The sequence below is a fragment of the Sorex fumeus genome, unplaced genomic scaffold (genome assembly GCF_029834395.1).
Source record: "Sorex fumeus unplaced genomic scaffold, SorFum_2.1 ptg000126l, whole genome shotgun sequence".
NCBI classification, from domain to species: domain Eukaryota; kingdom Metazoa; phylum Chordata; class Mammalia; order Eulipotyphla; family Soricidae; genus Sorex; species Sorex fumeus.
In genome coordinates this window covers 150,791-164,600 of record NW_026606183.1, presented here as the reverse complement: position 1 = coordinate 164,600, position 13,810 = coordinate 150,791, and the positions used below count along the sequence as shown (strand labels likewise).

Sequence of the window (13,810 nt, the reverse complement as noted above, 5' to 3'; positions counted from 1 at the left end):
TCCCATATGGTCTCCTGAGCATCGCCAGGGGTGATTCCTGAGTGCAGAGCCAGGAGTAACCCCTGTGCATCACCGGTGTGACCCAAAAAGCAAAAAATAAATAAAGTGAGGAGGTCTTAATATCAAGATAACGGCCACGGTAAATGTGGGCAGAGCTGCAAACCCTAACTTTCCTATGACCCCTTCTTTGAAAACACGAGGTATCTCACTAACATTTGTGTTACTGCACAGAACCAAAGTGCACCCCGAAGCCAGAGCTTGAGAAGCGGCTGGAGGACTCTGTCAGCAGCTTCTGCAGAGGCCGAGAGATTAATTGATTTGCCACAGATTGTTTACTTGTTAGTAAAGGAATAAAGACCAGAACCCCAAGTTCGGCTATTAGTTAACACTGCACCTGGGACAACAAACATTTACTCAAAATTCAAGTGTTTTGAACCTGAGCTCTGACTACAGAATTGAAACCGGGAGGAAAGCGACAGTGTCTCGTGAGCGACACGCGTGTCTGGTATGTAGGGTTTCTTTTGCGTGAAACCCCACAGACGCAGAGGATGGTTCCAGCGAGAGGAACTGTCTGGTTACCTCTTGCTCTAAAGCAGTAAGAGGCCATCCACACAATCTTCTCTAGAGAGTTCAAAAAGACACTAAGTGTTATCTCAAGTGAACATCTAACATTTTTTGGCAAGAACTATATTCCAGTTAGAAACCCTAATCATAAAACTGAATGTGTAAAGATGAGCTAATATTCCAGGGCCCCTGGGAACCGCTTCCCACTTAAAGAGGCTTAAGTACTGTTTTCAAAATCAGTAAGAGTGCTGGAGTGATACAGTGCAGTGGGTGGGGCGCTCACCGCTCATGCCCCGGAAGTCCCCACAAACCACCAGGGGGACAGACCTCGGAGCACAGCCAGGTGTGGCCCCAAGAACCAAATCAAAACAAGAGTCTGCAAAATAAAGTACGTAAGCAATTCTAGGCACACCACACCCCGAAACCCTGCAGCTGCTCCGTGAGGGTGCCTGGGTGATGGCAGGCCCTGCGGGCAGGCAGGCAGTGCTGGGACCCGGAGACTGGCCCAAGCTTCCCTCCTGAAGGCTAAAGTGTCCAGGACAGGCAAAGGTGCATTACGCATCAGGGCTTTGGGTTTTTTTTTTAAAAAACAAAACCAAAAAAAACACCTGTTGGCTTCAAAGAGATGTCAAACAATCACCTTATTTTCAAATAAGGTGCTTTAAGGGCAATACTGACAACCATAATAAAAAGCCAGGCCCTTTATTTCTAACCTTCGGCTGGTACTTCCATTTCTGTTCCTTCATTGCCTTCTGAAGTATGATGGCTTCCTAAAAAGAAAATAAACCACATATAATAAGCCAGTAAAGAAAACTTGTAAAGAAGTGAAAGTAATAACACAAACAATTAAAGATTTATATAACATACACAAACTGATTCTTCAACCCCCTAATTAACTCAATGCAATCGAATTAAAAAAATAAATAAATAAACCCTACAAACCAAACACATACCACTTGTATTTGAAAGCTCAGAAACGTATTTAAAAATACAGACAGAGACTACCCCTCAGCAGGTTTGGGGGTTACTTCAGCGACTGCGCCTACGCGACAATCACTGATACTAACAGGACTACTACTTCCACCCGCTAGGGATGTCGAGCACACACACACACACACACACAAGATCATAGCTGACTCCTATGCTCACACTCGGCGCCATGAACAAGTTCAAGTTCTGCTGGGAAACGCTTCCTGCTTCTGTAATTCACTATGGTGGGAGGGATGGAAACACCATCCCCACTGGCTCAGCAAAACTAGAGGAAACTGACAAGTTAAACCTGCAGATGCTACTTTTCAATCTCAAAGGCATTTTAATCCAGGTAATACTATCTGACTGTGTCTGAAAACTGGGGCAGAAAGTAATGAATCGGGTAACAAGTCAGATGTCTGCCTCATCCTACTTTTCCTTTAAAGGGTGCTTTTTAAAAAGTCCTTTAAAGTGTGATCTTTAAAGAACACTGACCCCAGTTCCAAGAACTAACAGGAACTCCTGCCTGCGCTGAGTTGAAAACGCCAAACTCAGATCAAATATATTTGGTTTTCAATGTCTAACATTATGATGCCATTAGTTTTCTTGGGGGGAGGGGGATTCTGTTTCTGGCTTTTTGTTTTGGGGACCACACCCAGATGTGCTTACTCCTGACCTGGGCTCATCAGGGAACCAGAGCTTGCTTGGCCAGCTACCAGGCAAGTGACCGCCCCCCCCCCCCCCCCAGCGTTATCTCTGTGTTCTCTCTCCAGCTGGCCCTGAGGCTCTTTTCTACTTACTCCAGGTCATATAAAAACTCACCTGAATTAAAAATGTTAAGTGAAACCTAGAGCCATGAATTATGCAATTAACTTTTTCCTCAGCCCAGCATGCCCCATTTTCCTGACTTTAACTCCTAACTTTATAGGGCAGAGGCCCTAGGACACTTACGATATAAGGTCACAGGAGTGAGAGATAACGGGGAAGAGACCAGGATCCCCAAACAGAGGTTAATAAGGAGTGAGAACACCTCAGAAGTATCCCAAGAGGGGCCGGCAGCACTCTGCCTGTACGTCTGTCTCTGCTCTTATAAATTCCGAAAGAAGCAACTGCCCAGACACTTAAAGCTAAAGAAAATACATCTTGTGCGTTCAATGTCAGAAACAGAAGCATCAATCAAAGAAGGGTCTATGGTCACCAAATTAGGGGACGCTATGTAAAAACCCTCCCCACCCCCACCCCACGGGAAGTCGAATCAATAAGGCCGGGGACTGCAAGCCATCGCCCTCCTTCTCCCTGAAAGCTGTCTCAGCGTGCCCGCCTCACGAGTGACACTCCTGACCAGACAACAACTCCTCACTTCTGACTGTGCTCATATAAGGTATAAATGCATTACTTTACCTGCCAGGGGAAAGTGTGTCATGTACCCATTTCGAGATTCATTACTAGATTCACAAAAGGGAAAATTGGTTTTGAAAAAAATTGTTGCTGGTGAAGTTCATTTATGCTTTTTTTTTTAAAAAAATAAAAGGCCAAATACATTTTTTCCTTTTCCATTTAGAAAAGCAATTTAACAGATATAATAAATATTAAAACACAGTCTGTCCCATCTAAGGAACATTAAATAAGAACAGCAGGTGGGGAAATGGAAGTGAAAAGGTTATACCTTGCAAAGACTTCGAAAGGGGGAGTTTGTCATCAACATCATCAGTTTCAGAAGGGCCTGCTTTGGAATACAAAAATAACACTTCAAAAGTCATGCCCAAAATCTATTTATGGATTTTGGGTCACTTTAGTAAACAAACTTGGGTGAGCGATATGTAGAAATACATCTTTCTCTTTAACCAAAAAAGACAAAAAAAAAAAAAACTCAAAAAAAAGAAAAATGCACCAAACAAACAACAAAATGAAGTTCCGTCATTTATGATCTTAAATGAATGGGAGGTGTAATCGGGAAGAAAAAATAATGTAATGCACAGGCAAAAGAAAAGAAAATTTTAAAAAAATGACTACACATAAAGACTGAATGGTAATGGCATGTCTGGAAGGACAGATACAGGTTATTTCAAACTGTACACAGTTCATCACTAGCGGCTTCTGAGACACTTTTCACTTCAGAGTCGAGGGGCACCTTTATCATCATGCAGGCTCAGATGGTTCTGCTTCCTTAAGCCCTAAGTCAAGTAAGGAAGAGAGTGCAGGGCCAAACAGACAGTGCCACGCGGATGCCCCGGTGAGCCCGGCTACCGGTCTTTACCAGGCTGGCTGGACTAACCCCCAAATGGCCCTGTGACCGACGTGACGTTTGGGAACACATTTCCAAGAGGTTTAGCAATGGAAAGTATCCGATTTAATAGAGAACAAAGCACGGTTTTCAACGTATAGAACCATGTTCTACCTCCATGGCCGTGTAGAGTACAAAACCCTTCTCCATAGCCTTTGGGAACACGTGAAAGAAGCACCAGACGTCAGAATGACGGGCACATCACAGGAAAAGCCAGCGAGTAAGTGCTGGCATCTAGAATCTCAAGGGAGAGCAAGACACTGCATGAGTGAGAACTGAACTCAAATGCCAGTCATTTATCTGAGTCCTGTGACCAGGGCACGGACCTCCCAGGGCACCGAAACCCAACAGTGAGGCTATAGGACTGGCCCGGTGCTGACTGGCTCCCATCAGTTTTGTTCTCTGAACTCTTTTGAAATCAGTCATCATGTATTTCAGGGCCAGAGCCTAGCAGGTCGGGCGCTTGCCTTCCATGCAGCCCACTGTGGGCTCGATCTGCATAACCGCACAGGAGAGTCCCTGAAAAAACCACCAGGAGTGATCCCTGAGCACCGAGTCAAGAGTAAGCCCTAAGCACATGATCCCAAAACAAACCAAGTCAGGCATGGTCCAAAAACCAACCACCACCACCCCCAACAAAAAAAAAAAAATCATGTATTTCTGTACCATTACTCTGGTCTCGGATTTCCATTTTATGCTTGGGCCACACTGGCTGTGCTCAAGGCTGACTCCTGCCGGAGCTCAGGGATCACTCCTGGTGGTGCTTGGGAGACCCTGTGGCATGCTGGGCATGGAACCTGGGTAACCACGTGCAAGGTACGTGCCTTCCCAGCCATACTGTCTGCTCAGGCCCCAGGATTTCCATTTTAAATAACCTGTTTGCCACAGAATTTTAATTCCGAGTTTCAGGGGGTTTACTTGAGCTATCTGTGAGCAAGCATAAAACCAGCGTTTGTGAGAGCCATGCCTGTATTTACTCACGGGGTGCAGGCTTCCCCGCACACGCCAGCTACCGGAAGTTAGTTTCCTGAGCCGAGGTGTTCTCGATTAACTCCTGAAACACTCCTTCACTTGATGGGACATTTACTCACTATCAGCCACAGAGCCATTTTATCTGTGAGTTTCCTTCCAAGAGTCACTTAGTCCCCTTTAACATTCTTTGAAAGCTACACTGTAAGGTGTATAGACAAATTAACACCCATGCTACTGCCATGGTCACTGTATGTGCGCACGTATTACGAAGTCTTACTCTACTTCTTACACCCTGAATTCATATTGCTAACTTTGATAGCTTTTGAGTTGTTTTGTTTTGTTTTGGAGGAGAGCGGGTTGAATTTCCCTCCCCACCCCGAGTAGAGCCCCGGCAGCTGAAGACCTCCGGTTCCAGCCACAGCCATGCTTAAGACCACTCTCCACACGTTTGGACGAGCCTCACGCATGAAGGAACTGGCAGAGGAACCCAGGTGTGCAGGACCTGTGGCTTAGATCTCCAAGCCTGCTCAGATCAGGACTGGGCCTCCTCCACCCGCATTCCCCCATCTTCCAGTATGTAGGCGTTACACCCACCAACTGCCCCAGGCGCCACATAATCCCATCAATGGCCAAGACCCAGAGACTATAAAACCCAGCTCGCAAAAGTGCGCGGCCACATCTTATTATCTAGTTCTTACTCCAGAGAGCCTGGTAGTATCCTGTCTGCACGGCAGAGTCTGGCAAACTCCCTGCGGTGTATTCAATATGCCAAAAACCAGTAACAATGATGGGTCTCATTCTCCTGACCCTCAAAAGAGCCTCGAATGTGGCACTTTCTAAAGTCTCAGGGCTAGGACGAAGGACACGTTACTGGTACCTGCTCGAGGAAATCGATGAACAGGATGACAGTGACAGTGTCTTGTTTTGGTTCTTAGGCTACACCTGGCAATGATCAGGGGTTCCTCCTGTCTCAGAGCTCAGGAATCATTCCTGGCAGGACTTGGGGGGCCATATGGGATGATGGGGCTGGAACTGGGGTTGGCCCCATGCAAAGCAAGCATGCTCCCCATGTACTATCTCTCTGGGCTAGCTAACCTTGGTTTATTTTGGTCTGTACTTTGATAGTTCTCTCCTCAGATGACACTTTCTAATAATCTGTGGCAAATGTGCACTTATGTATTTTACAACACAAACAGCAACTTTATTCAACCTAAGGAAAGCAGCATGTCGGGCTAGCCATGTCCACCAGTCAATGGGAGACTCAGACACTCTGATCCGAGCATACTGCCGCAAAAGGCTTCACACAGAGACTTAGAATGCCAGAAGCTTTTGAAGAAAACATATATGCCCTTGAAAAGAACAGACAGAGGGTACAAAGGCTGAGGATATGGAGGGCACGCACCACCACGTAGATGGTAAAACACTATTCCCACCAAGCTTCAACAGTGAGAAGATGTACGACACAGAATGTCTGGGTGCACATGCACATATGTACCATGCGACGGATCCATAAAAACATTACTGCAACGGACTCGCAATTTCCAGGAAACGATGAAGTCAGGAGAAAGAGCGATAAACCGAGAATTCAAGCGAGCCTAAGAAAAAGGGTTTTCGCCATGTACTGAAGGGGGAGCGTCCAGGAGCTCAAGAACAGCCCCCAAACATCTGTACCCAGAACCCAGGCAGAGCTCCGCACAGCAGCGACACTCTGAACATTGTATTTCCAAAAAAGAGTATTTTTTCAGTACTGTACAGCCATGTACATATAAAATCATGAATACATACAGATATGGGCTAGAACGATAGCACAGCGGGTAGGGCGTTTGCCTTGCACGCGGCAGATCCGGGTTCAATTCCTCCGCCCCTCTGGGAGAGCCCGGCAAGCTACCAAAAGTAATTCACCCGCACAGCAAAGCCTGGAAAGCTCCCCGTGACATATTCGATATGCCAAAAACAGTAACAAGTCTCACAATTTGTTGTGGGACGTTAGTGGTGCCTGCTTGAGCAAACTGATGAACAACAGGAAGACAGTGCAGTGCTACATACATACATATCCACTGAATGTCCTTCAAGGTCTGTTTTTACTTTTTTGTTGTTTTGTTTTGTTGAGGGGTTCATATACCCAGTGGTGTTCAGGGGTTACTCTTTGGCTCTGCACTCAGGACTCACTCCTGGAAGGCCTGGAGGGACCATATGGGATGCTGAGGATCAAACCCAGACAACAATGTTTAAAAAACATAGTACACTGTACTATGGCTCTGCCCCCTACTCCCAGTCTGTTTTTAAAGAGAAAGCCCAATAGGCCAGGGGTTAGCTTCTAAAAAGCAACTACGAACTTTTTTTTTTCTTTTTTGGGGGGGTCACACTGAGCTGGCGAGCACACACGCAGCTACAGGCAGACTGTGCCCTCAGAGCCACAGGGGGCAGTCAGGGGGCACAGGAAACGTTTCCAATAAAATGCAAATAAATTCAAATCAGGGTTTGTGGAGAACTACTCAGTGCTTTGCATGCAGGAAGCCTGGGTTCATGAGAGCCAGCTGTTAAAAATAATAAAACTGGGGCTGGAGCAATAGCACAGCGGGTAGGGTATTTGCCTTGCACGCGACTGACCCAGGTTCGATGCCCAGCATCCCAAATGGTCGCCTGAGCACCGTCAGGGGTGATTCCTGAGTGCAGAGCCAGGAGTAACCCCTGTGCATCGCCGGGTGTGACCCAAAAAAAGAAAAAGATTATGATAATCCAGAGAATGACTCACCTTTCTAAATGACATGAGTCTATTTGGCAAATGCCAATCAATGCCAAACGACTCCCCCACCCACCCAGGGCGGAGAAATTCACTCACCCGTACTCAGTAGAGCAGCTGACGGAGAGTGTAACAGCTCAAAGAGCACTGCATGATGAGCAACGGGGAGGGACGAAGCCAGGAAGCGCTCCCAGCTCCCAGCCAGGCTATTTCTTACAGAGGTAAATAGCTACCATGGGACCCAGCTATTGCTTCTTAATCTTCTCAAGGAAACGAAGACATTTCTTGCACACAAAGCTCCACACAGTTGTCCCGTTGTTTCGCTTTTGTTTGGGGCCACACTCAGCAGTGCCCAAGGGTTACTCCCAATTCGGGTGTTGGGTGGAGGTAAGTGGGGAGAGGGCGCACCCTGGAGTGCCAGGAACTGCCCGTGGGCCACCCTCCTTGCACCACACACACAAGTCGGTAGGCGTTCTCTCTCCCGGAGAGCAAACACAAACCAGAAACAAACCACACTTCCGACAGACAAGGGAGACACAAACCACGCCACCTGGACGGGGCATCGCCTGCCCGCAGTGGGTGGACCATGTAAAAAGGGGTGCAAGGTGAGGAAAACGCCACCGTGGAGCGACATCCCCTGTCTACGCTGTCAGAGAGGACACTGGTGGGTGGCTGGAAAGGGCAGGAGCTGTATGGGGACCAGGAGACCCCTGGGCAGAGCCTCGTCTCTTCGTGGTCCCCTAGTACGGGCACAGAATGATCAGGGTTTCACAGTGCAGGTGAGTGTTTCCTGATGAAAATCTATACAAATTGAAGTTACCCACGGGTGTTTTTCAAAGACACGCCCTCCTAGAGCAGGAACGCCTCAAGGCAAACTCCCATGGGGAATTCAGAGCCACTTGGTCCTTCCTAATGATGGCGCACAAGATACAGAACGGGATGATGAGCACTGGCTGACGGAGGCAGTCTCCTGATGCTCAGAGCTCAGAGACTTCAACCCCTGCAAAGAACACTCGGCAGAAGAACTGAGCCTCCGTTTCTGCTTGTCACTTCAGGGACACTCCCCCACAGGTATGTACACGGACTTCTGTGACCCACCCTAGAGTCTTTCTCGCACTGATGAGACACCGGAAAGAATACAGACCAGTCAAGGGTCACTGTCAGTTTCAGGAAGAAAAGAGCCATTAAACAGTATTACCTTGAATGTTATATTGATAGTAATCAGGATCTTCGGATTCTTCCTTTACTGTCACAGCTGCCATTTCCAGAGAAATTCCTGGGAAGAGAAGGAAGGGGGAGGAGGGAATAAAGATATATGCTTTCATTGTAACTCACAGCAGTCAGTCATATGATACAGAAAAAGCCCTCCCACTTACAAATGAATATACAGGCTTAAGACTTTGAGGCCCAGAGAGATGGCTCCAAGCGTTGAGTGCACACTTTGCATGTGAAAGGTTGGGGCTCAAACCCTGGCACCCCAAGAACACACCAGGTGTGGCCCAAACATCTCCCCACACCTCCCACTCCAAAAAAGAACTTTTAAAAAGCATAAACATTTGCTAAGAGTAATTAGGCAAAAAGTCACATACAACCCAGCCTACTGAAGTTTCCGCCACTATTAATAGTCCGTTTCAGGGCCAGAGCAACAGGACAGGGGAGAGGGTGTTTGCTGTGACACGGCCAACCAGGTTTGATCCCCGGCATCCCATGTGGTCCCCGAAGCACCACCACGAATAATTTGATAGGAGAATCAGAAGTACGCCCTGAGCATCACCAGGTATGATACAAACTAATGCCCACCCAAAAAGCCCCTAAAATTCTGGTTTTCTTTCATTTTCAGGTTTTTAAAACAAATTTCTTGAATCCTTGAGCTAGACCATTACAACGCTGTTCATGATTGGGTTTCAGTCATATAATGATCCAACACCCATCCCTCCATCAGTGTTCATTTCCCACCCCCAGCCCCCCACTTTCCTCCCACCACCCCCCACTCCCAGTCTCTATTTTTGTGCATTACAGTTTGCAATACAGACACTAAGAGCTCACTCTGTTGGTTCAGGACATTCAGTATTTTTATCGGGATGGTAAGGCTGGTGTAACTTTTTTAACCGGGTGTGGAGGCTTTGGGTTATGTATGTGACTGTCGAGGCTCCCAGAAGTATAGGGAGGTAGGGGAAGATAGCCCATCCCGACCGAGAAAGCGTGGAGATTTCAGTCACAAAACCCACATACCCGAATTTTCAGCAGATTTTATCTTGGTGAAGTCCGTCCTAAAACGGTGGAGTCAGGCCAGGGGCATGGCAGCAACTTCGGATTGTGGAGGCAAGCGGCTACCGGCCCAGGCCTCTGCTTGGGCAGGCACCAGGTTGGCCAACTCCTGCTCCAATTTACCCCAGTCTGTACAGTCTTGTGCGAATCCAAGATTAACTGTGTCTTTTGATCTCTCTTGAGATTTATTTATGGGTCTCTAAAGCAAGGCCGGAAATGAGCTTTAGAGCTGAGCTGGAGGTGGTCTATGGGCATGGCTCCCATAAATTTAACTTTTGGTCGTTTAATTTCTCATGAAGTTTGGTCCCAAGTTGTTGGGGTCTGTCAGAGGCACAGCGGCAATTCTTGGGTTATCAGAAAGCCTGATGACATCATCAGGCCACTATTGTCCTCTCCCTGTACATACTATACCCTCTTTTTCATGTTCTTGTCCTGAAACTGAAAACCTGAGTCACAGCTATTGTTAAAAATACTTTTTATAGGGGCTAGGGCGGAAGCACAGCGAGTAGGACGTTTGCCTTGCACGCAGCTGACCCAGGTTCGATTCCCAACATCCCATATGGTCCCGTGAGTGCAGAGCTAGGAGTAACTCCTGTGGATCGCCGGGTGTGACCCAAAAAGGAAAAAAAAAAAAAAAACAAAAACAAAAAACCCAACAACAACAACAACAACAAACCCTTTTATAAACCACTGACCGTCACTTGAAAATGTTTTTTAATAAGTGCCATTTATGTTATCATGGGACAGGGGTCAGGAGGAGGAGCTGTACACGGTGGTGCTGGGGATTGAAAGAGAGTGGTCCTAACCTCTGGACTATCTCGCCAGCCTCCAAGTATCAGCACTCTTGACAGTGAAGTTCCTAGGAGCAATGACATGGCACAGGTGGACCATGCTCTGCCTGCCCCGTCACGACAGCACGTGTGAAGCGGACCTTTACTTGATCATGTGCCATAAAAGAAGGAAGTGAAAGATAATTACTGATAACGGTGTGGCATACAAGCTAATCAAACTGGCGAGAGATAAAACTCCTTGAGGTTGGAGCGATAGTGCAGTGGGCAGGGCACTTGGCTTGGCATGTGGCCGACTGGGGTTCACTCTTCAGCACCCCATAGGGCCTCCTAAGCCCCACCAGGTATGGCAAAGCGTTCTTCCCCTATAGCCCCAGGTGTGGAGATGTGAGGGTGCTCCCTGCGGGTAAGGGCACGAATATAGGAGAAAACTGGGCCGTGAGGACTGAGCACACCATGCAGCCCAAGTGAAAGAAGAGAAATACAGTTTCACTGGACTAACCCAGGTCAGTAGAATCCTGGACTGTCGGTCATGCCTCAGGAAAGCAAAAGGGGGGCTGAGCGACAGTCCAGCGGGCAGGGAGCTAGCTTGTATGCAGACTATCCAGATTTCACCCCAGAGGGCCCCTTCAGTTCCCACCAGATGTGATTCCTAAGCACAGAATTAGGAGTTGGCCTCGAGTACCACCGGGTGTGGCCCCAAACACATCGCCCCCACAAAAAATAAAAAAAAGAAAACAAAAAAAATAAGCACAGAGGTGCCATTGGAAAACTGTGATGGAGACAGGAGTGGCTCAGTGGCCATGTGAGCCTTGTGTCCAAACCCCAGTACTGCCCAAAAAGCACAATGCGGGCTCTGCGGGCCAGGGAGCCACCTGGATGCATCGTGTTCTGTATCTCATTGCATCTCAGTGTGGCAGACTAGCGGCACCAGCATGGGTTCAAACTTAACAGTCCCACGTGTAACGAATCCCCAGCACAGCAGCCAACTTCCGACTGCATCACACCCACTGAATCTAAGTACCACAAAAGGTGCTGACCCCAGAAGCTCAACACAGAGAGATAGTACAGCAGGCAGGGAGCTTGCCATGCACATGGCTAACCCAGGTTCGATCCCCAGAGCACTACCAGGAGTGACTCCTAAGAGCAGAGCCAGGAATAAGAGCCCAGCATTGTCGGGCAGATTTCCGAACCACCTCCCACCCCCCCAAGAGAGACCAACACCACCAACAGAGGTGCAAGAGCCTGCACCAGCGTGCACCTGTGTGAGCCCCACCATGAAACCTCACTCACCCACGCTGGGTTCTGCATGCACCATAAATATAATTCATCGAATCAACTAAAACTGCAATCACCCCAGGTAAGCACCTAAATATCAAAACAACAAAGGGAACAGGAGGGGCGCAAATAAAACCAAAAGCCTTTAAGAGCGGCAGCCAGGGGCTAGAGTCATACCATAGTGAGGAGGGCATGGCCTTGCACAGGGCCAAGTTGGCTTTGCTCCCTGGCATCCCATACAATCCCCTGAGCACCACCAGAAGTGATTCCTAGGGACTGGAGCAATAGCACAGCGGGTAGGGTGTTTGCCTTGCACGCAGCCAACCCGGGTTCGATTCTGAGCATCTCATATGGTCCCCCGAGCACTGCCAGAGTGCAGGAGCCAGGAGTAACCCCTGAGCATCACCAGGTATGACCCAAAAAGGAAAAAAAAAAAGTGATCCCTGAACAAAAGAGCCAGGAGGAGGTTCTGAGCACTGCCAGGTATGGCCCAAAAACCAAAATAATAATTTGACAAAATAAAAGAAAAAAAAGATTTCTGACAACACTGCTACACTACTATCTCAGTTGACATTCACTTTAGAGTGTGAACAACTCACAAATAAAGGTAGAAAACAAAATCTGCAAAAGGATTTCAATATCAGGTACAGACTAAGCCAAAACTCTCAATTTAAAAAGAGCACCTTTTGTGGAACTAAACTGAAATTACTTTTACCACAAAAGGACAATTCAGGGACTGAAGCAATAGTCCTGTGAGAAGGGCACTTGTCTCCCATGCAGCAAATCCAGATTCGCTCCCTCAGAATCCCACAGGGTCCCCCAAGCTCCGGCAGGAGTGATTCCTGAGCATAGAATCAACAGGAAGTCCTGAGACTGGCAGGTGTGGCAAAAAAAAAAAAAAAAGACAAAACAAAAAAGGACAATTCAACACCACTATTCCAATTACACACACATACACACACACACATGCCCCAGGATCTATCAATGTCTCCAACAAATCTCTCTCTCTCTCACACACACACACACACACGCACACGCACACAGATGTGCACATCTGATCGGAGTTCCTGCCCACTTAGACTCTACGCCAGAACCCCGGGCATGCATCAGCCAGCTGACTCTGCTGAGCCGCATCCTCCATCTATGTCCTGTGTTAGAAGCAGCAACGTCCCAGCTGCAACAGGCTCAAAGGTTCTGCTCCCTCTGATACCTTTAATTTGAATCAATGGTATCAGTTCATTCTGCTTTTTTGTTTGTTTTGGGGCCACACCCATCAATGCTCAGGGGTTACCTACCCCTGGCTCTGCACTCAGGCATCACTCCTGGCAGTGCTTGGAGACCATATGGGATGCGGGAATTGAACCCAGCTTAGCCACGATCAAGGCCAGCACCCTCCCCGCTCCCCTATCGCTCCAGTCCCATATTCTGCAGTTTCAACACAAACCAAGGAAAATAAAAAACTGTCAGAGGAATAGTAAAAATTACGAGTATGGCTCATTATAATAAGATAAAGTACCGGTTGGCCAAGATACAGAATTACCAAGATCCAGATCCACTGCCTCTGAGAACATGGAATGTCATGTGGCAGGTACTTGGCAACCGTTTATGAGCACAGCGCCCACTGGTGAGGTGTCCACCAAGGAGAAAGACTGCCTCCGCACAGAGATACACGGGATGCTTGTGGCCCTGCTCTTCAGAATGCCCGAGGATGGAAGAGGCCCCCCACGCAGAGTGCAGCTGGCAGGTGAATAACCGACTGGTGGCTCACCCACATTGGTATGACGGTCTGGAACAAAGCCATCCCGCGTGTGAGCACAATGCACATCCCTCATGGGGACAGGTCGAGTTGCACACTTTTGCCAAGCTCCTCAGGGGTCGGAGCAAGAGCACAGTGGGGAGGGCGCTTGCTTTGCACATAGCAGACCACTCTCCACATGCTTGGAC

General features: G+C 47.9%; 1 protein-coding gene across 7 annotated transcripts in view; it reads right to left on the bottom strand.

Moving 5' to 3' along the window:
• GTF2I (general transcription factor IIi) overlaps positions 1-13,810 on the bottom strand; it is a 74,139-nt gene that overhangs the window by 30,797 nt on the left and 29,532 nt on the right. For 3 of the 7 annotated variants that reach the window (XM_056137702.1, XM_056137704.1, XM_056137707.1), the window contains exons 9-11: positions 8,731-8,808; positions 3,200-3,259; positions 1,278-1,334 (exon numbers count right to left, since the gene is read on the bottom strand). In XM_056137702.1, coding sequence (XP_055993677.1) covers positions 1,278-1,334; positions 3,200-3,259; positions 8,731-8,808 — 195 coding nt within the window. The remainder of the gene's footprint in view (positions 1-1,277; positions 1,335-3,199; positions 3,260-8,730; positions 8,809-13,810) is intronic. The other 4 variants (XM_056137703.1, XM_056137708.1, XM_056137705.1 and 1 more) reach the window with 2 other exon arrangements.